Source organism: Semicossyphus pulcher, unplaced genomic scaffold, assembly GCF_022749685.1.
Source record: "Semicossyphus pulcher isolate SPU_LCO1_2020_fin unplaced genomic scaffold, fSemPul1.0.p SCAF_8, whole genome shotgun sequence".
Lineage (NCBI taxonomy): Eukaryota > Metazoa > Chordata > Actinopteri > Labriformes > Labridae > Semicossyphus > Semicossyphus pulcher.
In genome coordinates, this window is record NW_027211759.1 from 1,457,167 (window position 1) to 1,481,514 (window position 24,348).

The 24,348-nt window shown below is 40.5% G+C and overlaps 4 protein-coding genes and 3 non-coding genes across 8 annotated transcripts; 5 read left to right on the top strand and 2 right to left on the bottom strand.

Moving 5' to 3' along the window:
• Positions 1-349: 349 nt before the first annotated feature.
• Positions 350-3,863, bottom strand: commd9 (COMM domain containing 9). Its single transcript, XM_069686683.1, has 6 exons — positions 3,693-3,863; positions 2,984-3,100; positions 2,251-2,390; positions 1,852-1,886; positions 1,533-1,636; positions 350-996 (listed from the first exon to the last, which is right to left on the bottom strand). The coding sequence occupies exons 1-6, from the start codon at positions 3,744-3,746 to the stop codon at positions 865-867; spliced, it is 582 nt and encodes a 193-aa protein (XP_069542784.1). The 5' UTR covers positions 3,747-3,863; the 3' UTR covers positions 350-864.
• A 333-nt stretch (positions 3,864-4,196) lies between these two features.
• sh3gl3b (SH3-domain GRB2-like 3b) lies at positions 4,197-11,878 on the top strand. 2 transcript variants are annotated; one of them, XR_011309710.1, is made up of 11 exons: positions 4,197-4,325; positions 5,576-5,644; positions 5,732-5,804; positions 5,905-6,048; positions 6,233-6,366; positions 6,671-6,829; positions 7,181-7,284; positions 7,651-7,775; positions 7,881-7,931; positions 9,163-11,371; positions 11,428-11,878. XR_011309710.1 is itself a non-coding variant. In XM_069685885.1 (10 exons), exons 1-10 carry the CDS (start codon positions 4,281-4,283, stop codon positions 9,372-9,374), a joined length of 1,116 nt encoding a protein of 371 aa, XP_069541986.1. In that variant the 5' UTR covers positions 4,197-4,280; the 3' UTR covers positions 9,375-11,409. The 2 variants fall into 2 exon arrangements, 1 of the variants encoding a protein (XP_069541986.1); XM_069685885.1 differs by lacking the exon at positions 11,428-11,878 and having other exon boundaries at positions 9,163-11,409.
• Positions 11,879-12,976: 1,098 nt separating this feature from the next.
• On the top strand, positions 12,977-19,165 carry LOC138613236 (small ribosomal subunit protein eS17). The gene is made up of 5 exons (XM_069686857.1): positions 12,977-13,019; positions 13,803-13,954; positions 16,009-16,114; positions 17,388-17,453; positions 19,041-19,165. Exons 1-5 carry the CDS (start codon positions 13,017-13,019, stop codon positions 19,116-19,118), a joined length of 405 nt encoding a protein of 134 aa, XP_069542958.1. The 5' UTR covers positions 12,977-13,016; the 3' UTR covers positions 19,119-19,165.
• Positions 13,989-14,115, top strand: LOC138613697 (small nucleolar RNA SNORA71). Its single transcript, XR_011309831.1, has one exon. It is a non-coding gene; the product is annotated as a small nucleolar RNA SNORA71 (small nucleolar RNA).
• LOC138613698 (small nucleolar RNA SNORA71) lies at positions 16,755-16,881 on the top strand. Its single transcript, XR_011309832.1, has one exon. It is a non-coding gene; the product is annotated as a small nucleolar RNA SNORA71 (small nucleolar RNA).
• On the top strand, positions 18,855-18,981 carry LOC138613700 (small nucleolar RNA SNORA71). The gene has a single exon (XR_011309834.1). It is a non-coding gene; the product is annotated as a small nucleolar RNA SNORA71 (small nucleolar RNA).
• A 723-nt stretch (positions 19,166-19,888) lies between the features above and the next one.
• cart2 (cocaine- and amphetamine-regulated transcript 2) lies at positions 19,889-21,513 on the bottom strand. The gene is made up of 3 exons (XM_069686670.1): positions 21,347-21,513; positions 20,287-20,370; positions 19,889-20,114 (listed from the first exon to the last, which is right to left on the bottom strand). Exons 1-3 carry the CDS (start codon positions 21,467-21,469, stop codon positions 20,007-20,009), a joined length of 315 nt encoding a protein of 104 aa, XP_069542771.1. The 5' UTR covers positions 21,470-21,513; the 3' UTR covers positions 19,889-20,006.
• Between the last annotated feature and the right edge of the window lie 2,835 nt (positions 21,514-24,348).

Here is a 24,348-nt window from a genome sequence, read left to right on the forward strand (position 1 = left end):
AGAGAGAGAGAGAGAGACAGAGAGAGAAAGAGAGAGAGAGAGACAGGGAGAGACAGAGACAGAGAGAGAGAGAGAGACAGAGAGAGAAAGAGAGAGAGAGAGAGAGAGACAGAGAGAGACAGGGAGAGACAGAGACAGAGAGAGAGAGAGAGAGACTGTTTATTATCAACATCACCTGAACCTGACTTTGGTTTGGTTTCTGCACTTCACCACTTTTTACTTTGGTCATCATCACATCAGGTAAGTAGTTTGGAATTACAGCTCCCTGAAACCTGTGAACACGTTAAAGAGATGTTTGTCTGTATCTGTGCGTCTTCACAGCAGGACAGAGATGATTAAATAATATCACTGAATGTAACAAAGAAGTTTATTTTCATGTTAGTGGATGTGAGAAGGAATAACCTTTTTAATGATGTATCTATGCCACGGTTATGTTGATAGTGAATACTTCATACTTTTATTATTCTACTGTTCCATTATCAAAACTAATGACAACCGTAAATCACATGTTGACAGAGAGTCATTTCTTCTTGGTCTGAAGATCTGCAGTAAAAAGGAAAAGTAAAAAATACAACAAAGTAAAAGTACGATTTTTGTGTGTTTGGTAAACTTTAAGTTTTAAACATTTTGTCATTTGGAAAAGGTAAAACACCCTTTGAGTTCACACCTCTTCGTGTTCCTGTAAATCTATTTATGATTTAAGTTCTTAGTGATCATAAAAAGCATCTTATGTTCAAAGTAAACATTCAGCATAAAAGAGAAAGAGGCAGCTTCAGTCCAAACACATCGATCAGCATCAGCCTGTTAAAAATGTCCACTGACAGAGCTGTGATGTCATTACACCAACAGGCCAATCCGCTGTCTTCATTTCCCGGCAACCACAGACAGCTGGTCTCTGATGCGTCCCAGGCCGTCCAGTATGGTGTCCAGAGACTCTCGACTCAGCTCCACCGTCACCGCTGAAACCGAGTCACCGCCTGCTGAGGGATCCTCCATCTGAAACACAAGTCACAAACTCATGACCCCGAACAGCATCAGGAGCATCAGTGACTCAATGAACAGCATCAGGAGCATCAGTGACTCAATGAACAGCATCAGGAGCATCAGTGACTCAATGAACAGCATCAGGAGCATCACTGACTCAATGAACAGCATCAGGAGCATCAGTGACTCAATGAACAGCATCAGGAGCATCAGTGACTCAATGAACAGCATCAGGAGCATCACTGACTCAATGAACAGCATCGGGAGCATCAGTGACTCAATGAACAGCATCAGGAGCATCACTGACTCAATGAACATCATGCTGTGTTGAAGAAGACTTGAAACTAGAGACTGAGACCATAAACTCATCAGAAACATGTTTACTGAGGGAATACATCAGGAGAGGAGGAGGAGCATTTTCTCATAGACTTCTATAGGAGCACACTTGTTTTAAAACAGTGGAGTTGACCCCTGCTAAATAAAAAACAGTCTGTGTTGTAGAAAAGAAAGAAGGTCATGACATGACACGTGTTTAGGTTGGTACTCACCTTGAGCTGAACCAGGCAGGTCGGGACCGACATACGACTAACCGAGTCTGAGCCGGTCACCATGTCGACTCTCCAGTCCAACTCCTTCAGCTGGGGGAGAGAGACTACACGCACGCACGCACGCACGCACGCACGCACGCACGCACGCACGCACACACACACACACACACACACACACACACACACACACACACACACACACACACACACACACACACACACACACACACACACACACACACACACAGTTTAGAGCCGATTGCACACACATATACAACTAGCAGAAGTTAATAAAGACGTGAATGTGGGATGGACTCACTCTGATTACTGAGTGCTTCTGTTCTCCATGTCGCACTGAAAACATCAGAGGAAGACGAGTGATGTCACTACAGTCTTTCATTACATCATATTCAGCCAACCAGTAGGAGTCCGTAGAGCTTTATTTTACACATATGCAATGTCTGATAGGCAGGTTTCAGAAATACATATGTGATATGTTATTAATTAGAGCAAAATGAGGAAAAGTTTAACATGTTGAATTTGTTGAAAGGTGAGAACACTATCCTACAAACATGGACGGTAAAGTTTCTGATACAAAAAGGAACTATGAAAGAATACTAAGAGATTAAAAGTTGTCTTTTTAAATCATTTCCTGCCACAGACGACACGAGGCATTAATGCAGTTTTTACAGCTGTTTTAAATCCAACAGTGTCTGACCTGTTCTCCAGCAGGATCTTGGTGATCAGGTTCTTCAGACTGGAGTGGAAAGATTCGGGGAACAGAGCGAGGATCTGCTCCGGAGAGCTGAGGTTGTAGAAGAGGACGTGATGAGAGAGAACGTGGAGAGACTTGACCAGCTGGGGGAGGACACGGAGAAGTTTGAGGTACGTTTGCTTTAAAGTCCAAAATCTAAAATCAAAGGTCGTCCACTAAAAGTTCTTGTTGTTTCCACTGACAGGCTCAGATTGTTATTCTAAGTGTGTGACAACATGACAGAAAGGATCCCTACAGAGATAGACCTTTTTGTTACAGAGGAAGATGATTGTTTTAACCACACACAGACGTTACATCGCTCTCTGCACACACACCAGACTCCATTCAGAAAAACACTGATTTTCCCTTGTGAATTGTAAATCATGTAAATTACTGTTGTACTGCTGCCTCAATCTGTTAATGTATTTGTGTTATTGTGGGATTTTTGCAGCTTTAGACCAGAAACACCCGAGTCCAAAAAATGTAAATAGGATACCTGGGGTATGAGTTCCCCTTTCACATTAAACAGGCTGTAAGAATGTTACTGATCATGCTCAGAAAACTTTTGTTCATCGGAGCGACGGTTTATTAGTGGTGGCGTAAAGTCTAAAATGTTCCAGTCTGAATCTTCCAGGTATCAAGATTCCCAAACTTAATTTGTTTATTGTGTGAACAAACATCCAGGTGTTTGTGTTACCTGAGCAGCCTGAGCTGCAGGGATGCTGAGTGTGGCTGCTGTGGTCTCTGTCAGCTGGCGACTGGGACCTCTGTGACTCTGAACACAAACATCCCTCACTGCGTCTTTAGACGGAGCCTCAGGAGACAAACAGCAGCTCAGAGTCAACAACAACAAAACTACATCATTATGAGAACAGTTGGAGGCGCTGTGGCCATGTGACCGTCCATCAGCTTCTCACAAGTGAAGATTTTTTTAGTCTCTATTCAAAACCGATCTTTGTTTGCTTTTGGACAGTTTGGGCATTACAGTTTAAATGTATGCCTGCATTTATTACAAATGCATTTTTACATAGCTGACAAACAGGGCTGTTTTTCTGAGCTCATGAAAAGACACATATGGTGATATTGTAGAATATGAAACACTGCTGTAGATTAAACTATCCAACAGTATATAAAGTAACGAAATGCATTAATGCAGAATTAATATTAACCTGAACACATCACGTTATAGTAACACACTGCCTGTGCTTGTATAAATTAAGTTTATGCTTCGTTACATCCTCTTTTAATGCAAAATTAAACTGAAGAGACACTGATGCTAGCAGGCTAACGTTTGCTAGCAGGCTAACGTTTCTAAAGTTTGTTGCGACATTAATAAAACTATAAAAAGAGAAACAACAGGTGTGGTTTCAGTTTAAAAAGTGTCGATTGATAATCCGTATCAATACCTTCAGAAGAAGCTGTAAGTTGTTGAAATGTTCGCTGGAGATAGCGGTAGCCATGTTGACATGTGACGTTAAATTGTAGTCATGTGACAGACGGATAGCGCTACTGCTAATGGGAAATGAAGTTCATTCATTTAAGGAACCTAAAAGCAGATGGAAATAACGGAAGTAGAAAATAGTTAAATTACACCCTTTAAATAAGACAGACCATAGTAAAAATACAACAATGCAAATGAATTGTATTTAATGTAACTCAAACGGCCTTAAACATTTTAGAACCTATAAAGTAAAAAATATAAATCCCAAAATACATAACATAATACACAAACATACAAAAAAACAAAAAACATTTATAGCTTATCAAAACATCTACATATAGCTGCATGTATGACTACAACTGTAAAATTATATGCCCTTTATGCCGAAATATAAAAGCGTGGTCCCGGAGGCAGCAGCCGGCGGGGCGGAACAGCTCGCTGGTCTCTGCGGGGGACAGAGCATCTCAGACGGGATGGAGCCTGTCGCTTCCCGGCGGCACTTCGAGTGACCCTCGTCTGGTTGGTGTTTGTGTGTCCGGTCCTCCGGGGGAAGATGTCTGTCTCCGGGATGAAGAAGCAGCTGCACAAAGCCAGCCAGGTAACCGGGATGAACCGAGCCGAGGCGGGTTAAATCGGGTCCATGTTTATTCCATAGTTTCTACAGGGGGTGGGATTAATGTCGGCTGAATATTCAGTTCAGTCTGTCCTCTGTGGTTTCACTGCGACACAGGGCCTGCTGTACTCATGTATGACATCATATTTAATCAATATGCCTCATATCTATCCATCAGGCCAAACAGACTTTAATCATAAATGATAATATGTCATTTTTACACGTGATTTATGTTTCTATCAGCAAACCTGCCCTGTTTGGCTATCTGATGTTAGCATAGTGCTGTTGTTGTTTAGCACATCAGTCCGACTGATAGTCTACTGCAGTCACTACCAACACTGCTGGTACTACCATAACGACTACTAACTCTCCTAATGTTACTGTAAAGCTACTGGTCAGGTAATACTACTACTGCGACTGCACTACTCCTTCAGTACACTAACTGTCTTTAACAAGAAGCCCGGTATTCAAAATGTAGTTTAAGTAAAGTAATGTTATCAAAATAAAATGCAATGAAAGTAAGAGTTAAAATAAACCAATATAAGAGTCAACAGTTAATCTATTCTATTATGTGTTTATTATTAAGTTTGCTCTGTAAAAGCTGTATAATGTGCTGTTAAAATGTGCATTAAGTTAAGTCAGAGGAGAAGTAGCACACTTTAAAAATACTGTAAGTATTTGCAACAAAATGTACTGAAAGCATAAAAAGTAAAAGTACACATTAGGCAGAATGATCCCTGATTCTTATGATATTATATTATAAAATGATTGGATCATTATAGTTAACAGATTACCTTAGGCACTTTAAAATGCACTTGGTAGGCTAGTATATTACAGTGCATTTAACTTCATGAAGTATTTTTGTATTTAAAATCTTTATGTACAGAATAACTTATAGCTTTAGAAAATCAAGGTATTTCTTTGCAATATTTTATATGAAAGTTAGCACAGTCCGAATTTAATCCATCATATAATTAAAATACTAAAGTAAAGAACAAATAACTCTAAATATCTACTTTGAGTAAAATTACTTTGTTACCTTCAATAAAAAAAAAATACAATTTAAAACAACCTCATAAAATTTTATGACAAGTATCTGAGTACAAGTACTGTTCAGCACTGCTAAAATCTAGCACGTTGTCTGCTCTAGTATCCTACCTCTGCTGTGACTGCTGTGATTGTATTTGTGCCTTTGAAGTACTAACTATAACTACGGCTGATGTTACTTCCTGCAGCTGCTGAACGAGAGGCTGATGGGAGCTGAAGGAACAAAGATGGATGAAGACTTCCTGAAGATGGAGAAGGTAAAAACTGACTGTATATTAAATATAAGTATGACACAGAGACCTGCATGTGATCCGAACTGACGGCCTCCTCTGTGTCTCTTTCAGAGTGTTGTCATCATCAACTCTCTGCTGGTCGAGCTGCTGTCCAAAACTACTGAGTTCCTCCAACCAAACCCAGGTACTGAGAAAAACTACGGTTTTAAAAGCAACACGACAGCTGCTGATTCTTCTGTCAGTATATACAGTATGTACATGTACACGTGTTTGTGTTTCCACAGCCTACAGAGCCAAACTGAGCATGCTCAACACCATGTCCAGGATCCGAGGACAGGGTCGGTCGGAGGGTTACCCGCAGACAGAGGGTATGCTGGGAGAATGCATGCTGCAGTACGGCCAGGAGCTCGGAGCAGCCTCTGAGTTTGGTACGACTTTGTCCTCACAGTGCTTCAGAGTGGAGTGTTAATGCACAGCAGTTTATTAACACAGGGAATAATCAGTTGATCAGCAGTCTGCCCAAAAGAAATGTGCAAACTTTAACAGAACAGGAAGAGGTTTATACTTCTGACTCTCTTTTGTTCCTCCTCCTCTTGTCGCTCCTCCGTGCAGGCGGCGCTCTCTCCGGTGTGGGTGAAGCTCTGCAGCAGGTCGCTCAGGCCCGGGATGCTCTGGACGTCAACGCCAAACGCACCTTCATCGACCCACTGCAGGAGCTGCACAACACAGAGCTGAAGGAGATCAGGGTCAGATACAGAGATACTTTATTATCAGTGCATACCAAATACACAACGAAGTTAGCAGCATACGAATGTGTATATGCACCTGTACACATGCATAGAGATAAGATAAGATAGAACTTTAATCCAGAAGGAAATCCTCGTGTCGGATTGCTCAGTGAGATTAAAAGACATTTTGTGTTATAAGCGGGAGTATGTTCCGATTGAATGATTGGAATGATGCTGGAAAACCAGTAACAGTAGAATATCTTTAACAAATCTTCAATAACCAGGTCTGTGCTTCTGGTCTCTGTTCTGGTTGGGTCCTCAGTACCAGCTGAAGAAGCTGAACGGTCGCCGGCTGGACTTCGACTACAAGAGGAGGCGAAGAGGGAAAGTCCCCACAGAGGAGGTGCGACAGGCCTTGGACAAGTTCCTCACCTCCAAGGAGCAGGCGGAGAGGAGCATGTTTGTCCTGCTGCAGAGCGACGTGAGTCCCACAGTTATTACTTTTTAATAAAGTTAATTTCAAAGAAGAAAAAAACTCATTTCATTTACTGGATATTTGTGGAGATTTGATAAAACTCTCCGGATGTTTTGGGTCTGTTTAAGGGCTTCATTACATCCTCCAGGCCGAAGGTCATGGGGTGCTGTTTCAGTGCTGCGTCTTTTCTGATTTGAGGAGGAGAATTAGTCGTTCTGTGAGGACAAAACTGCAGATCTTTAAGTCTTTGGAGGGTTAGGATTAATAACTGTGACATCTGAAAGTGGATCAAACTCCCACTCGTCACACTTTGCAGCAGATCCTGACTCACAGGTGTCTTCGTGTTTCCTTCTGCAGGTGGATCAGCTCCGTCCCCTGGCGGCTCTGGTCTCTGAACTGTTGGACTTTCACCGCAACGCCCACCGCATCCTGCTCGGTCTCCATGGAAACCTGCAGGCAAGGTGAGTCAACACCTGTCACAGTATCATTAACTTGCCGTCAATAAAGTTCAACATTCTGTCAAACATTTGTCGTCATGTGCTGAGCTACATTCACTGGCCTCTTCTCTCAGGATGATCCACTTTTCATTTAGCGCCATCATCAGGTCAACATGTGAATGTGTCTCATGCTTTTTATAACAGCTGCAGAACTACAGACAGTCCCATCATTCTCTTCCTCTGTTGGCCTCTCTGTTTACTTCTTAATCTTAGCATGCTGCGCTGCGCGTGCTGATGTTAACATTAAGCTCACAGAATCACCTTGCTCACGCTGTAAGTGCAGCATCACTGAGCTTCTTGTGTTAATGCTTAATCTATGTTGGACGCCAGGCTGACGGCTGCCTCTAACAGACCAGAGCGACGGTTCAGACCCAAAAAGATCCGAATCAGAAGTGAACACAACGGCAGCCTCGGATTTTACCACCAGCCGTCTCTCACGTCTACAGTTTCCTCAGGTTACTACCGTTTAAAACATCATCTCACGGTGATATTTCTCTGGAGTAAAACATTTTGTCAAATCTTTAACCACTGTTGTGTATTTCCACACATCTCTGTGACAGACGAGTTCACAGTGTTATCTTCCAGACCCGGCAGCCCCATCTCCTGTTACGGTAAGAAAACTCTGGCATCCGTAAATAAAGATGAGAGTTATGTTTTGAGGTGTTTCAAATAATCACTTTGAGTTTTACAAGAGAAAAAAAGATGAAGAGAAATTGGTTGGTTCTCTGATGAAGAGACCAGGACTCTCTCCAATCCAGCAGATGAACAGTCCCTAAAGCAGCCCCTCGGTTTATGATGCATATAAAAGTCTAAGTTTGTTGCCCTACTGAAAATGATTTTCCACAACTTATTCAGGTCGTAACATTTTTAACTTACCAGCCGTCTCTGCCAACAGTTAATAGACAATGACATCGTTTATTCAAGAGAGAAGGGATGAAAATGATTTCTTCTGCCTGCAGTGAAACAGGCTGCAACAAAATCCTTTGGGGCAAATGTGTCATAGTGCAGAGACACCAGACTCTGTTGACAAAAACACTAATTTTACGTTGCAGACCATGAAAGTTGTTAGTCTGCCGCTGCCTCAGTGATGCGTTTATTTGTGTTATTGTTTGTTAAACAAATATTTTTTGAATCCAGATAAATCATTTAAACACCAAAGCAACAAAATGACCCAAACAAACTGAGCGGTCAAGGCAGCAGCAGAGCAGCAGCTCCTGTGTCCTGTGAGCTTAAATCCCTGTTTTTCTGAATGGAGTCTGGTGTGTGTGCAGAGAGCGATGTAACGTCTGTGTGTGGTTAAAACAATCATCTTCCTCTGTAACAAAAAGGTCTATCTCTGTAGGGATCCTTTCTGTCATGTTGTCACACACTTAGAATAACAATCTGAGCCTGTCAGTGGAAACAACAAGAACTTTTAGTGGACGACCTTTGACCCATCAAGGATTATGTTGCAGCCATTACAGCCTGTTGAACACATCTACTGGAGACATTCACACACTTTGTTACCTGTGAGACATTTAGAGCCCAAAATATGTTAAAAAGGGCCCAGGTTTAAAAAATACTGAATTTCCCTTTTAAACATTTCCTCATAATGCCTTCTCTCTCTCTCTCTATATATATATCTCTCTCTCTCTCTCTCTCTCTCTGTATCTCTGTCTCTCTCTCTCTCTCTCTCTCTCTCTCTCTGTCTCTCTCTCTCTCTCTCTCTGTATCTCTCTCTCTCTCTCTCTCTCTCTCTCTGTGTCTGTCTTCTCTCTCTCTCTCTCTCTCTGTCTCTCTCTCTCTCTCTCTCCCTCACCCTCTCTCTCTCTCTCCCTGTATGTCTTGGTGTCTCTCACCCAGCTGACAGTAAGACGGTCCTGGATCAGCCTTGTTGTCGGGCAATGTACTCCTTCCACCCGAACCATGAGGGCGAGCTGGACTTCAATGAGGGCGACATCATCATCCTCACCAATCAGGTCGATGCGAACTGGTACGAGGGCACGCTCGGCAGCCAATCAGGACTGTTCCCCGTCAGCTACGTGGACGTGCTGGTGCCTCTGCCTTTACCATGAAAACATATAAAACAGAAAACATTAACTCCAGGCTGAATGTCGGCTCATACACGCTGATCTGATTCTGATCAGCAGCAGGACGATATGCAACTCTCAGCTTCTTTTTGCACTTTTTCACAATCAGCAGGCGACGAGTCTGCGTCACAGGAAAGGAAGGCCATGGTTTCTACTGCAGAGCACTTTAGTTCCTGATCTCATGTTACTTTACAACACCAGCCACTAAACAGAGCTCAGTCAGTAAAGACGACATTTTTAGACTCCAGTGTGTTTCCCTTTAAGACTTTTACCCTCATACCTGCACAAACCTGCTCCTGCCTTTCACATCACTGCACATTTATATCTGAGACTGTAACACACGAGAATGCAGCCACACACACGACATAGTTTTATAATGACGCTAGATAGAAATCACAAGTTAGTTATTCCATTATCTCTGGAAATTAGCTTCATTATCTTCAAACAACAGGATTACCAACCTCGTGACAACAAACAAAAATGAAAGCCGTGCTTGCAGATTTTTTATCTCAAAATCAGGGCTTCATTATTTCGATATCTTGGGTCAAAGAGCCTCATTATGTCCAGTTCAAGAATAAACAACAACAAAAGGTTGCTCAAGGTCACAGGTTAATTCTTTCATTATCTCAAGGTATCAAATAATATTTGTTATTAACGGAAACAATCTTTGGTTTTCTTGAGATAAGACGAATAATTGCCGTGTGATCTAAAAATAACAACAAAATATGTATTTGTAAACACGGCCCTTCTAGGCTTCCATAGAACCAACAGTATTAAACCATGTAAGTTTAGTTATAATCTGAATCTAACAGTGTGATGGATCATCACTGCTGTTTACTCTCAACTCTCCGTATGTAAAGAAGAGTTATTGTAATTAATCGGCACTTTAATCTGAAGCTTTATGAGACTCAGAAGTAAAATTATATTTGTGAAACAAAAAAAATGCTTCCTTTGACCTGAGACAGCGAACATGTTTGTTAACAAAGACGCTCAACTCAACAAAGGTCAGAGTCCCTTTAATTTGACTAAATGTTGAGATAAATATACATTATGATATATGATTACATAACAATCAAACAGAGTCATAGAGAGCTTACATGTTGCAGTGGAGGCCAGGGTATAATGCCTGCTTTATTATGAACACAAACTGTTAAGAACATAGCACACATTAACGGCCTTAATAGAGCTTCTGCATGCTTTGGTGGATTTAATGTGAAACAATAGAACTCAGAAAACAGATCTGAGGTAGATTATTGTTACAAACATCACTGCTGTTCTTAAAGGGACAGTACAACACGGTGGGGAACTGTTAATGATGGGTGTAAATTTAGTTTCAGTGCATCCTGTAAAGATACTTTAGGTGTGAGATGGGTTCATTTTAGCTCAGGTCAAAGACTAAAAACTTAAGTGAAACATGGTGGCACTGTTAAACTTAAAAATGGCTGAGGCTTTTAAAAGATGTAGTGCAGCAAAAAGTAAAATACTGCTGAGTATTTGTAGTAGAAGTACAAAGAAGCATAAGATGTAAATACTCAAGTTAAGTACAAGTACCTCAAAATTGTTCTTAGCAAAAGTCTCAAGTACTCCAATAAAAGCACCACTGGCTGTTCGAAGGTTAAGGCTAAGCTAGCAGTTTCCTCCTGTTTCCAGTCTTTGTGCTAAGCTAAGCTAAATCTGTTTCTCAAAATGTTGGACTGTCCCTTTAATATACAACGGTTGCAAACAATTTTAGTCAACATAAAACTACTGTTAATGTATAAATTAAATATTTGCTTTAAATTAGACTCCTGTAAATGATACTGTATTAAGTAAGTGCTGTTCTGGCTTAAATTAGACACTACTGTTGATTCTCCTGATCAGGTTTAACATGAAACCACATGAATGTAGTGAAACAATGTGTTTGTATTTGTACATTTGCTAAGATTATTTATAAATTAAATGTGTTTGATTTGAGACAAAAGTGACGACAGAGACTTGAGGAGGCACAGAAAACAGTTGATTTAGTTTCTCTCGTTCGGGACGACTGAGACTTGAGGAGGCACAGAAAACAGTTGATTTAGTTTCTCTCGTTCGGGACGACTGTCTGAAGGTTTATTCAGAAACAGATGCAGAATGATCTTAAAATATACTTTTTTTAATGTGTTTTTTAATCTTTAATCTCTGTTTGAATTATTTCAGCATTGACCAAAAACCTTCTAGTGGTTGGGGTATTAATGGAAGTTTAAATTCTGTTACATAATCAGCTTTAAAGGGAATTAAGGGATTTCCCTCGAATCCAGCCAAATGCAGGAAACGGAGACAAACAGATCGAGGATGACTCACTCTGCTTTGAAAGACTGTAAATCTATGAATGTGATTTAATATTTTGACTTTTCAGTTTTCAAACTGTCACATGCTGAAGTCTGTTTTTCCTCTGAACACAGATGTTTGCTGTACAAAATCAAGAATAACTGAAAATGTATTTCTGCAATAAATCTGCAATAAAAGTTTTCAGGTCTGATTTCTGCTTTTCTCTCCTCAGTGAGCAATCACGACTGAAATATAAGATCTTTGGATTTGAACACATGAAGTGGAGTCTCAACATTTACAGACAATCATCAAACAGATTATTTGTTTGACTTCATGCAATAAAGGACATTTGTAGCATCATCGATGACATAGATGATCATCATTCAATTGCCTTGATAAAGTAATTAATACCTAAAGCTAATAAAACACTGTGGAGTCATATTTACTTTCATTCAAAGAACAATATTTCCTTCTAAAATGTGGTGGAGCCAAAATATAAAGTAGCAAAACACAAAAATAAAAGTGCTTAATAATTGTACTTGACTAAATGTCCTATGTTATTTTCCAATACTAATGGCCACCTCCTCAATCCTTAGTAGAAAACAATGGAAACATTACTACCTGGATTTAATGTGAGTCTCAGGGAGTCATGAGAATCAGAATCAGCTTTATTGGTCAGGTATGTACACATACAAGGAATTTGACTCCAGTTTAACTTCGCTGTCTATGTACGAGCATTAAACATTAAATATTAAATATTAAACTAAAAACTAAAAACTACAAGCCTACATTAAACATTAAACTTATATGTACAAGCTACAAGAGACAATAGTGCATTGACGAAGAGTGCAAAGGCTGCTGAAATAATGTGAAAAATATATAGATATATGATTATGTTACAGATGAAATGAAGTAGATAGTTTTTCACTATTTACAGTAAACAGTGTGCATAGAGTCATGTCAGATGAGGGATGATATTAACATGATTAAAAGGTGTGTCCAATTTCATCAATCAATTTTAAACGTATCTTCAATTAATTATCATAATTAATTAACAATCGTGATAAAAGTGGTAGTAATAAATATTTGTAGTATTATTTGAATTATAATTATTAATATTAGTCTTATTTTTAGTAGTAGTACAAATAGTCGTAGTAGTAAAAGTAGAAGTAGTAGTCATAGCATAAATAGTAGTGCTTGTAGTTGTTGTTGTTGTAGTTCCGCCACCCGCCAGCAGAGGGCGCAGTCGCAGTAGGCTCCCTCTGTTCTTGACTTCCGCCTTTGCCTATAAACTTCCACCGGAAGTCTGCCTGTCCTCTTCTACCAGGCCGATCCAACATGGTGGGTGATTTTTCCATGTCTACCTGAGCAATCTGAACTAATCCGGCCGTTTTAAGCGTTTATATTGATCAGTTATCTCATCCGCTGAAATCGGAATGTTGATTGTTTCTTAAAATCCTTATATTGATGATAGATGAAACAAAAGGAGTGTTTTATTTGCAGTATTATAGCGGAGAGTTGATGCTAACGGAGGGAGGCGGAGTGAAGCTGCCTTCAGGCTGAATGAGCCACTTTTCTCATTTACGTTCAACGGTTTAAATTAACAGGAACAGCCAATTACAATTCCTTTTCTGTGTGTCTGTGTGCGGGCTGTAACACTGATGAAATTACCGGAAAATACATTTTACCTTATGTTAGCTTTGGTGGCTAAACCGGTTGTTAGCTTCCTTTGCAGAGAAGGCAGACAGCACTGCTGCTCCCGGAAGGTTTAGCTAGCTTACCGACCAGAACACCCTGAATACTGCTGTATAAAATATAGTTACTACCTGTTGAACAGGTGTCTTGACTCGATGATTTTTAAACTGCTGCTGAATCGTTTATTTTGCTTACCTGTAAAATAGTGTAATTTTTAAGTCATTTAACCTCTTTGAAGCGTCATCCTATTGATCCAAGGTTTTTAAAATATGTTGTCTGATTTTGCATTAGACGAAAATGTCTGGATCAGTATCTGACAAATTGAACTACCTGTACTTGAAAGATGAAAACTGAAGCTAGTGATTACTGTCTATGCAGGGTGAATTTTTGTGTTGGGACTTAAACTTGTCATTTGTGTTCTGCTTGCAGGGACGAGTCAGGACCAAGACGGTGAAAAAGGCCGCCAGGGTCATAATCGAGAAATACTACACCCGGCTGGGCAGCGACTTCCACACCAACAAGAGGGTGTGCGAGGAGATCGCCATCATCCCCAGCAAGAAGCTCCGCAACAAGATTGCCGGGTGAGTTCATCACCAGCTGGTTTCGTGTCTGCTGTCCTGTATCGAAAGTGATCATGGCGTCCTCGTCGCCAGGTCATTGATAGTACAGGAAGATGAACCTGCGAGCCTTTCCCGTGTTTGAAGGATGATCTGTTCCTGTCAGACCCTGGCGCTCTCAGACATTTACAGTGAATAATGTTGAGTCTTAACCGTCGCCAAGCATGCCATTTCTGAACCAGGTAACCTTTTTTACAAGCTGACTCCAATGTTCATGTTTCTGTGCAGTAATTATCAGGTCAGATAACGAGGTCAAACTTCTTTGACTTTTGGCATTTCAAGTTTAATTTGATGATAGATTGAATCAGGACACACATCTCCTGATGTTGCTAGAACTTCCATACAATGGCATTATCATGACAATAAGCTGGCAGCTCAATCATGCTGGTGCTTGTAGGCCCTTATAGATTACCTAACGGGTAAATGGTATCCCTGCTTAAAGTGCCACACATGCAGAGTCTAGAGATGCACGATATGTAAAGTTTAAACCGATGCCGATAATTAACTGCTTCTCATGGTCGATACCGATACAGATAACCGATAAGTTCATATTTTTATATTTAATATAATCTTTATACAATCTGCAGTTTGTGACCCTAGGAAAATAAAAAAAGTAAGAGTGATGAAAAACTAATATTTTAGTAGCTCTGGCTTAACTGTAACGGCAAACAGTCCTGGCTCTTCAAATGTTCATTTATTTTTTGTGCGAGTAAGGCACCACAATACTTCATCTACAATAAACAACTTTTGGATACACTTAGGATGTGTCATATCACACGCATAGCCAAGTAGTTGAAACAAAAATGTAATCAAAATAAAATCTACTGTGATTGCACACAGTGAATTTACGTGCATCTTAGTATATTAGGCTTTTCAAAACTTAAACTTCAGGCCTGTGGTCAGTTGCTATAGATTAAAAAAACAGCAGCAAAAGACATTTTACATATGAATTCTGTAAATCAAATGCACTGACATGTCAAATCACACAATTAAAACAAAAAGTGCATCCCTCAAGAAAAGGGTTAAATAACAAAATTCATATTCAAGTATTTTTTTCAAAACAAAGAAATGCATCTATTCAACCTTTAGTGCCTGAGGATGAGGTAAGTCTTCATCCAACCACTGAGACGTCAAGCTAAGCATACTGACCGCACTAACGTCAGAAGTCCAAATGTCCGTGGTGAAACTTATGTTTAGTCCGTTCTTGTCGATCAAATTATGAATGTGTGTGGCGACCAAATCGCACAAGGCAGGGAGGGACACTCCCGAGAAAAATCGGCGGCTTGGGAGGGTGCAACGTGCGAACACCCGGATCCTCTACCACAGAAAAAGGCTGGTCGTCAACCCTTTTCGCTGTCTCTAGAAAACTTTTTACAGTTTTCAAATGCCTGCTGAATGGGGACGTCCACGGTCCGTGTTGTTGTTTTAGCCTTAGCGCCAGTAGCTGCTGCCGCGGCTGCTTCATATTCTTTTAATAAAGCTTCGCCACGATGACGACCTTTCAGGTGATTCTTTCCTCCCCTCTGAATCCTCGCTGAACATGTTTTGCAAATAGCAAAGGTGTTGTCATCTGCTTCCTCCGAGAAGAACGAAACCAAGCTGGCAAAGACATGCTAGTGTTCTGCTGTCAGCGCAGTCAGCCAGACATGGGGCCAGCTTGCCTTGTGTCCTGCTTGTACAGCGCGGTAGATGACGTCACGAGCGCGTCACGGCCTGTTTTAAAGGCGCTAAATGTCCAGCAAGCAATTCCACCAGTTCCTTTACTTTATCGAATCTGTATCGGATTTAATCTGTTTATCGGAGCAATAAAAATGACGTCATTTCCCCCATATCGACCGATAATTTATCTGTCCGATAATTATCGTGCATCCCTAGCAGAGTCGTCGAGAGGGTCGGCACACGTCACATCTTGTTGTTGTGGTGTCATTTGTCTTCCTCCTCCGTGGTTGAGGCTGAAATACAGCCGTGCTGTGATCGCTGTTCTGTCTGGTGTTGACGTTGTGTCTCTGTCTCTGCAGGTATGTGACACATCTGATGAAGAGGATCCAGAGGGGTCCAGTCAGAGGAATCTCCATCAAACTGCAGGAGGAGGAGAGAGAGAGGAGGGATAACTACGTGCCAGAGGTCAGTGAACGCACCACCACAGTTTGATCAGTTGAGGCCTTTTCTTTGGAAAACCCTGCTGTGATGGAGGTCCTGGTGGTGTTTGTCTGATTAGCAGATTCATCAGGAATCATAGTAGTTATACTGGGCCGTGTGCAATTCCTTACAATGTGTAGTAAAGATGGGTAGAAGGATTCTGTACATTTCTGGACTAATTAAACCAGAATTCAGCAGAGCAGGAGTGGTGAGTGTTGAGGGTGGTGGCTGTGTTGTGGAGCCTACTGGATGAACAAACGTTTATCAGCTTAACTTTGCTCACTTGGTTTGATTAGTTTACCTTTTGTCCTCTTCCTACCAATGCTTTCAACATCCGGCACCTGAAAACATTACAACAGATGGACTCGTAGTTGTCAGAGTCCTGAAGTTGCTTATTTAAGTAGTTACATTTGAAGGCTCTGCTGGTCGGAGAGCCGTTTTCTTTTGTGTGTGCTGAGGAGTTCTTCTGCTCGCCTGAAGTGTCATAAAGCGACACGCTGAGACCACGACTTGACCTCTGGCCTTTACTTTAGTACACCATAAGCAACTTTTCTTTAGGATCAATTAATTTAGAGTATCCTTTGCTGTGTTTGTCTTGTGTGTGTTGTGGACTGCTGTCCGTGTGTCCTGTATCGAAAGTGATCATGGCGTCCTCGTCGTCAGGTCATTGATAGTACAGGAAGATAAACCTGCGAGCCTTTCCCGTGTTTGAAGGATGATCTGTTCCTGTCAGACCCTGGCGCTCTCAGACAAATCAATGTAACCTATCATTGACAGCCGACAAGTTCTTAATGAAACAAGTGTCAGAAACACTTTACAAACAGACCCCAAGAAAATATACTTAATGTTAGCCTCATGTTTGTTGAATAAACACGTTCACTGTGTTAAACTGAAATTGTTAGCTTGATGTTTTGAAGAATTCCTGTAAAAACATTCTGCAAACAAACTTAAGAGTTTGTTCAGTCTTTTAGAGTTAGTTGTAACAGTTGGCACAAAGTATTTTGTCTCGTCTGTAACAAATGTTTCCTGTTCTCCTGAGAAGGTCAAAGGTCAAAGTGTCCAAGCAGTGTCTTTGATAAACATAACTCAAAACATTTTGTGTATCTCAAACATCAGACGTCGTAGGGCTGAGACTGTTATTGCTGATCAGCTACTGTTTGTTTCAGTCAAGTAACATATGACAGGTTGGTTGGTGTCTAACTGTGTGTGTGTGTGTGTGTGTGTGTGTGTGTGTGTGTGTGTGTGTACACCTGTGCAGGTGTCCGCTCTGGACCAGGAGCTGATTGAAGTTGATCCTGACACCAAGGAGATGCTGAAGCTGCTGGTGAGTCTGCTACATTTATCTGACAGCTGTGGTTACTTTTCAGAATAAACCTTTAAAATCTCACTTTGCTGCAGCTGAACTATGCTTGAAAAAGCTGCTCATACTTGCCAGGCCAACACTTGTTTCAGTAAACCAGGGAATAATGTTGCATGTCCAAAACATGTGAGTGAAGTAAGTGTGCCAAAAGTGCCAGGCATGTTGGTGACGTGTTGCAGTATGAAAAAAAGCTTTATGCTTCAGCAGAAGATTGTGAGCTCAGTAAATGGATTTTTATGATATAAAGTCCCAGTTGTAGAATACTGCATGCAGAGTATGTATGTTGTGAGGGGGCAATACTGCATGCTAAGGTAATAAGATTTAAACATGCAACAGTCTTTAAATGGATTGATTGAGTTGCTATTTTAACTCCAGAGAAAATATCTCACCTTCGTACTCACCTTCTCAACGTTTGCTGCAGTTATTAGTCACCACCTTATTACAGCCTTAAAGGTTGAACTTCATACAGAAGAGAAATAAAGTAAAGACTCTTACAGAAGATGAAGACTGGCACTCTGAGTCGTGAAGCTCGTGTATAACGATGTGATGGTACTTTGATCAGTCTGCAGTTTGTCACTAATGATGCTGCTAATGAATCACAGCGTCTCCTGGGGCTGAGTACTGAACATTTTCCTGCGGACACATTTCAGTGAGTTTCTGTACCGCCTCAAACAGGAAAGCTTTAAAGCGCTGGTCACCGCGTGTAAGAAGATGAAAGGGTCACGTGCAGACCGGCCACTTCTCAGTTAATCAGCAGGATGAGTTTTTATCTGAACCTTCACAGCTGTGAATAATGGAATCGATTCAGTTGCAGTTTGTAGTAATTATTAGTTTAACCCTCTTCAAAATGTTTTATTTCAACATTTAAAATGTTTAAATTGCAGTTAAAGCCACTTTGCTGTTTTCTTGACTAAAGTCAGTGTTTATAACGCGCTGCCTCAGATTCTTCTATCAGCTAATATGAGAGGCTTTATGTAATCTGGATTATTAAGTGAATATAAAACAGCAGCTGCCCTTCAGGGTTTCACTGCTTGTGTCAGCCATGTTGGCAGGGATGGATGTGGTCAGGACAAATCAAAGTGCAGTTTTAAGTGTTGGCAACATGATGACTAAAGAAGTGTAAATCAGAGTTTATTCAGGTTAAGGGTTTAAAAGCAGTAAAGGGGTCTATTTTACTTTGCTCATGGTTCCTCCTTCGATCGATTGTAAATTTAACTGAACCAGACGTTCTGAAATACAGAAAATGTGAACAAAGATTTCAGGAGCCTCCATGGTTTCAAGTCTAAGATATAAACACTTTGAAGTTAGCCTTGAACCTTCTGTGCATGTGTTCGATGAGTTTAAGCTGCTTGTATTTTTCCTCCACCCTGTATCGAAAGTGATCATGGCGTCCTCGTCGTCAGGTCATTGATAGTACAGGAAGATAAACCTGCGAGCCTTTCCCGTGTTTGAAGGATGATCTGTTCCTGTCAGACCCTGGCGCTCCCAGACAATCGGCTGTTTTTACGCAGTAGTTCGGTGTATAACACTCGCACTGCTTCTGTCTTTCAGGACTTCGGCAGTCTGTCCAACCTGCAGGTGACCCAGCCCACCGTCGGCATGAACTTCAAGCAGCCCCGAGGAGTCTAAACGTCTGTAAACTATCTTCTAATAAAAACCCTTTGGGACAAAAAAAACTGTGCAGGACTTTTGATTTGTGGACGTCTCACCTTTAAGATAATTGTAACCCTCAAAACTCTGAGGTTAAAGGATCTCTTTTGCCTTCTGTAGATGCAGAGAAACTAGGGGGAAGCATGTGAATAAGCATGTACAGAGTTACAGATGATTCTGCCCTTGATTTTTTATTTGACAGTTTTTGGAAGTGTTTGAAGCGAGCCATTAAAGCTGTTAAATCGAATGGTTAAGTCTTAAGCACTGGTAACTGGTAACATACAGTTGAGTAGCTGCAGACGAGGGGTCTCAATCTAATGCTTATAGTGTCCAGACAATGCAGTTACACGTCGCACACTTCAGGTACATTAAAATTAACCGTGTTAAATGTACATGCTGTACGACCGAGTAGCCCTACAATGCAAAAGCTCCTTCACACCCAGAGATGAGAATATATTGGACGCTTGGCTCGACCACACAGACGCACAGATGGTCCTGATGCACTCAGGTCTGACTGGAACAACAGACTGGCGTTAGTGCATGAACCGTCTGTTCAGAGTTGTAGGTTATAAGAAGCGATAAATCTGAAACGGGTCACATTTGATGAAAATCAAATGTAACACGTGAATTATGAATCAATGTTGGCTAATATATAATTTAAATGATTTAAAATTAAATAATTAAAACACGGCTGTTGTTGGGAAAAGCCTTTAATGCAACACAAGACAAAAAGATTGTCTTCACACAGATGTTCATGGAGGATTAACTCCACTCTAAAGGCTACTTCACATCATAGATGTATTCATATATACATATACTGGAAAATATACATGTTAAAATATACTCTTGCTGTGTTATCTGATTGGCTCATAAGCACTTCAGCAGGAAGAAGTTGCAGAAAGCTCCTCGAGGGCAGTCGCACATCTTCCCGATGCGAGATCCTTTCCTGACGGCACAGTGTTCCCCGAGGTCGCACTGAGGACAGGAAGTACCACGTATACAGTAAATATACACGGACACATCAAACAGGCCTGTTCTATTATTATAACAACTCTTTAATAATGTATGAATTATACACTTATAAAGACTGTTATCCTGTTCCATTATACTAATTTAAAAGGTCAGCTATACAGTTTGTTATACTCACAGAGGGGACCTGTCCATACTTCTTCTCCCAGGGATTTATCCTTTTTGTCTGCAGCTTCTCCAGCACTTCATGCAGAGCACCGAGCTGCACACACACACACACACACACACACACACAAAAGCTCAGTTAAATTTAAAGAATACCATTTGTAAGCTGCAACAGTGTTTTGGGGGCAGGAGAAGGTTTTAAGAATTTGTGTTGTTCATCTAATTGATTATGAAAAATATTTGGGAGTTTGCAAATGTACTGTAAGGACTGCTTTCAATATATCTAATTATTTTCTGGATTTATTTAATACTTTTTCACATTGGACCAGGCAAACTTTTATCTTTTCATCCTCACCCTCTGTCATTTTTCAAAGTGACACTTCCATTCACTTCAAGACTTCAGCAGATTTGTCAGAAAAGTTATTTCATTTTCCAGTATCTTGAATTGTCTTATCGACAGTCCAATTATATATTTTCATTTCATAATGGTATGAACAAATACTTATGTTTAACCTTTTTTTATTTTATTTTAATTTATTATTTTTTTTACAATGACTACATGATTAATTGACCAATCATTGCTGCTCATTTTAAAATAAAAAGTCCATATTCTTCACTTGGTAAGATGTCACTTAGCTCACTGTTCCTGTTAAGCCCTTTTCCCCCTTAAATTGGCCAAATAACAGATAATTATATTCCAGCAATTGAACAGTAAATATTTATAATTAAAAATATGAGAATAATAGTTTGATTTTCAAACAGTGACAAGCAGGAACCAGAGAATATCAGGTTTTTCTGATGATTCCAATATTCACATAGTTGCTGATTAATTGATCCTATTTATGCAGCTCTGATATTTTTTATCTATAAGTTTATTATTAGATACTGTTTTTAGAGTTATGACAAAACGGGATTTAGTCATTAAAGAAGCTATTTTTCACAAATATTGAAATGAATGAGTACATAATGAATCTCACACATTAAACAAATTAAACATGAAGTTGTGGTGAAAACGCTTCAGTCTTTTCTGCCTCTGTGATCATTTTAACTCGTATGAATCTCCTCTCACTTACCAGCCTGTTGGAGTTTGCGTAGTGGTAGTCCTGAACGTCTCTCTCCTCCCTCTCGGCTTCCGTCCTCCCCGCAGGGCAGAGCGCAGACAGAAGCGCCGCGCACACCACAGCTCGTGCCCACATTTTGCCAGAAAAGAGAGCTAAAAAAAGTTCCGCGAGCTGCTCCCTCTCTCCTACAGCTGGTTGTCACGCGCTGCTCGATGCCGCGCAGGACTTTTGGATGAATAGCCCCGCCCCTTTAGCCTCCGGACGACGTCAAGGTATGACGTAGGCCGTCTCTTAACGATCTCAGATTATTGGATGACTCATCAATACAAAGAGTTTTTCAACAATAATAACAACTTTACTAAAACGGCAACATTAAAAACAATGTTAAGAAGTTTTTTTACGGTATAAACAACAACAACAACAAAAATCTAAATCTAAAATATACATTTACATAAAATAACTATATAATTAAAGGCCTTCAAGGTGCTTTTTAAAGATAATCCAAGACATTTAAAGAGTCCCAGCTTTTTAAATTACATTTACTCTTTATCTTTATAACAAGTAATGCCCTACCCCTAAATTTTCCCTTCAACAAGTCAAGAAAATGTGTCACTACATTTCATATGTGTATGTTGTTGATGGGGCAAAATATATATGGTGCAGCAGGACAGAGAAATAAAGGTATTAGAGTTTAGGTAAGTGGCTGCAGATGCAGACAGGTTTGAACGAGTTTATAATGTTAAATATAAAAATAAGCGTTTAAATAAGATAAGAAACAGAATGAAAGCAGAGCAGCACTTTAAAATATAAAACCTAGATGAGCAGCAAAGTAATATCTACAGTTGATTATTCCACAGGGAGCATGAAGCTTCATTCTCAGTGACAGCAGTCGTGACTTAACCTGCTGATTCACTATCAGCCGCCTCTCTGCGTGCACAGATCTGCACAATAAAGCTGAACAAGAGATTCTCCATGTAAACAGGCGTCAGCAGCATCGGACTGAAGACAGACTACAGCAGCTGGAGACTCTGAAATCCTGTACACACGGCTAAACCTCAGTCAGAATCCTCTGCAAGCAGGAAGTCTTCAATACTTCAAACTTAAATAGTTCAGTTATATTCAGTAAAACAGTTGGTGAGCTGTGTGTCTCTCCAACCCTGCTAGATTTTTAATAAAGAAATGATTTTTCTACTTTCAGGTCCTAACTTGCCACAGGGGATGAATTTCTTTTCCTTTACTGGATTCGCCTCTCTGTTGGTACATTAAACTATTTTTCATTTTGACAAAATGTTTTATTTGATGGTATTTTGACCAAAGGTGCTTAAAACATGTATGTACTTGTTTTCCAGCAGGATTTCCTGTCATGATTCAATCCAAAAGCAGGTTAAAATCTAAACATTTCATGATTTTACTAAAGTCAGACTCAAGTCCTCGACCAATGTCAGGCTATATTGCATCTCAGTTGCTTTTTCAGTTAACCTTGTGATGACAGTCTGCAAGAATTCCTACTGAGGCCTTCTAGAAACTCTTTAAGTCCCTTTAAAATGAATGATTGTAATTTTGTCCTCCCACATTTCTACATGGTGTTTACTGCCTAAAGATGCTACGTGGAGTTTTAAGACATGAAAAGAGCTTAAAAAAGAAGTACCTCTAACTTTGTATCACCAATGTGTGAATGGATTGAAAAGTTAATTATTAGATGACACCTTGTGTCTGTGACGCTTTTTTGGGGAAAATCCAAAGGAAGCACGCTTCCAGACCTTACCTCCCTTTAGCACCCTACAGAGCCTAACAGTGCTAATGTTAGCTTATTAATCGAGGATGCTACAACAGCAAACAAATGCTCCCACCACAAGACAGTTTCAGACACAAAGCACAAACACTTTTATCAAGTCATTCTAGGCTGGAACCTGTCTGACTAAACAGGAAGTTTTGATTTTGTAAGCTAATATGTAGCTAATATTAGCCCTCTAATGCAAAGGAACTGCTAGCTAGCTAACTGTTACGGCCCTAACGTAAACAAAAGCAAAGACTCGAACACAACAAGGCCAGTAACATATTAAAGGACGCCGACTCAGCACAGTCAATAACAAAGTATTTATTTGATGCAAACAAAACGAACGAAGCCAAACACAACCAAACCCCGATAATTAAGCAACCCAGAACAAAACAACAAAGGCAGGAGTTCCTGGCCAAAATGAACAAAAGGAGAGAAGAGACCCCAGACCAGCCTGCCACGACCGTGGCATCCGGGGTTCCTCCCGACTAAACTACCTAACCCAAAACTAATCTATAAAGAGAAAACAATAAGGACACGAAAACAGGACTACCAGGAACTCAAACCCAAATAAAGATAACAAAGCCCGGACGCTCTAACAGGCCGGGAAACTGAAATCAAATGCAGATCAGGGAAAACCACAAAAGACTGCGCGGCCAGCGCCACCTCCCCCCTCCGGCACCACACCTGCAAATGAGAGAGAGAGAGAGAGAGCCGCCCCGCTGCTGTCTCCTTTTAACCTGCTCAGGTGATTGCCAGCACCTGAGCTCAGGCAGAGCAGGGCGGAGACACACAGACACACCCACACACCCACACACAGGGTACTGCTATTTGGCCACACGTAACACTAACATAGCAAAATACTGTGTTGAGTGGATAATGTCTCCTTATTCATCCAGACTCTCTGGACTGATGTGGCTAATAAATTAGCTAGCTTGCTGTTTGCAAATTACTTTATCAGATAATTTTACAAAGCAATGCTAGACCTATGCAATGTAGCTAAGTTACAGCTGGCTGGCTAACCTTAGCTTGCTTGCTAACTTTATCACTCTTATAGTACTACCCGAGCGGTTATGTGAGTGAGCTAGCATACCAAATTACTTCACCAGCTAGCATGATCTGTCAAACTAACTTGTATGCAATGTATTATTACAAAAACTGTTGATTTAGCAAACAATAAATGACGTAGCTTACAGAGCAATCAAAGAAGTACAACAGTCTTCATTCAGTGTTGTGT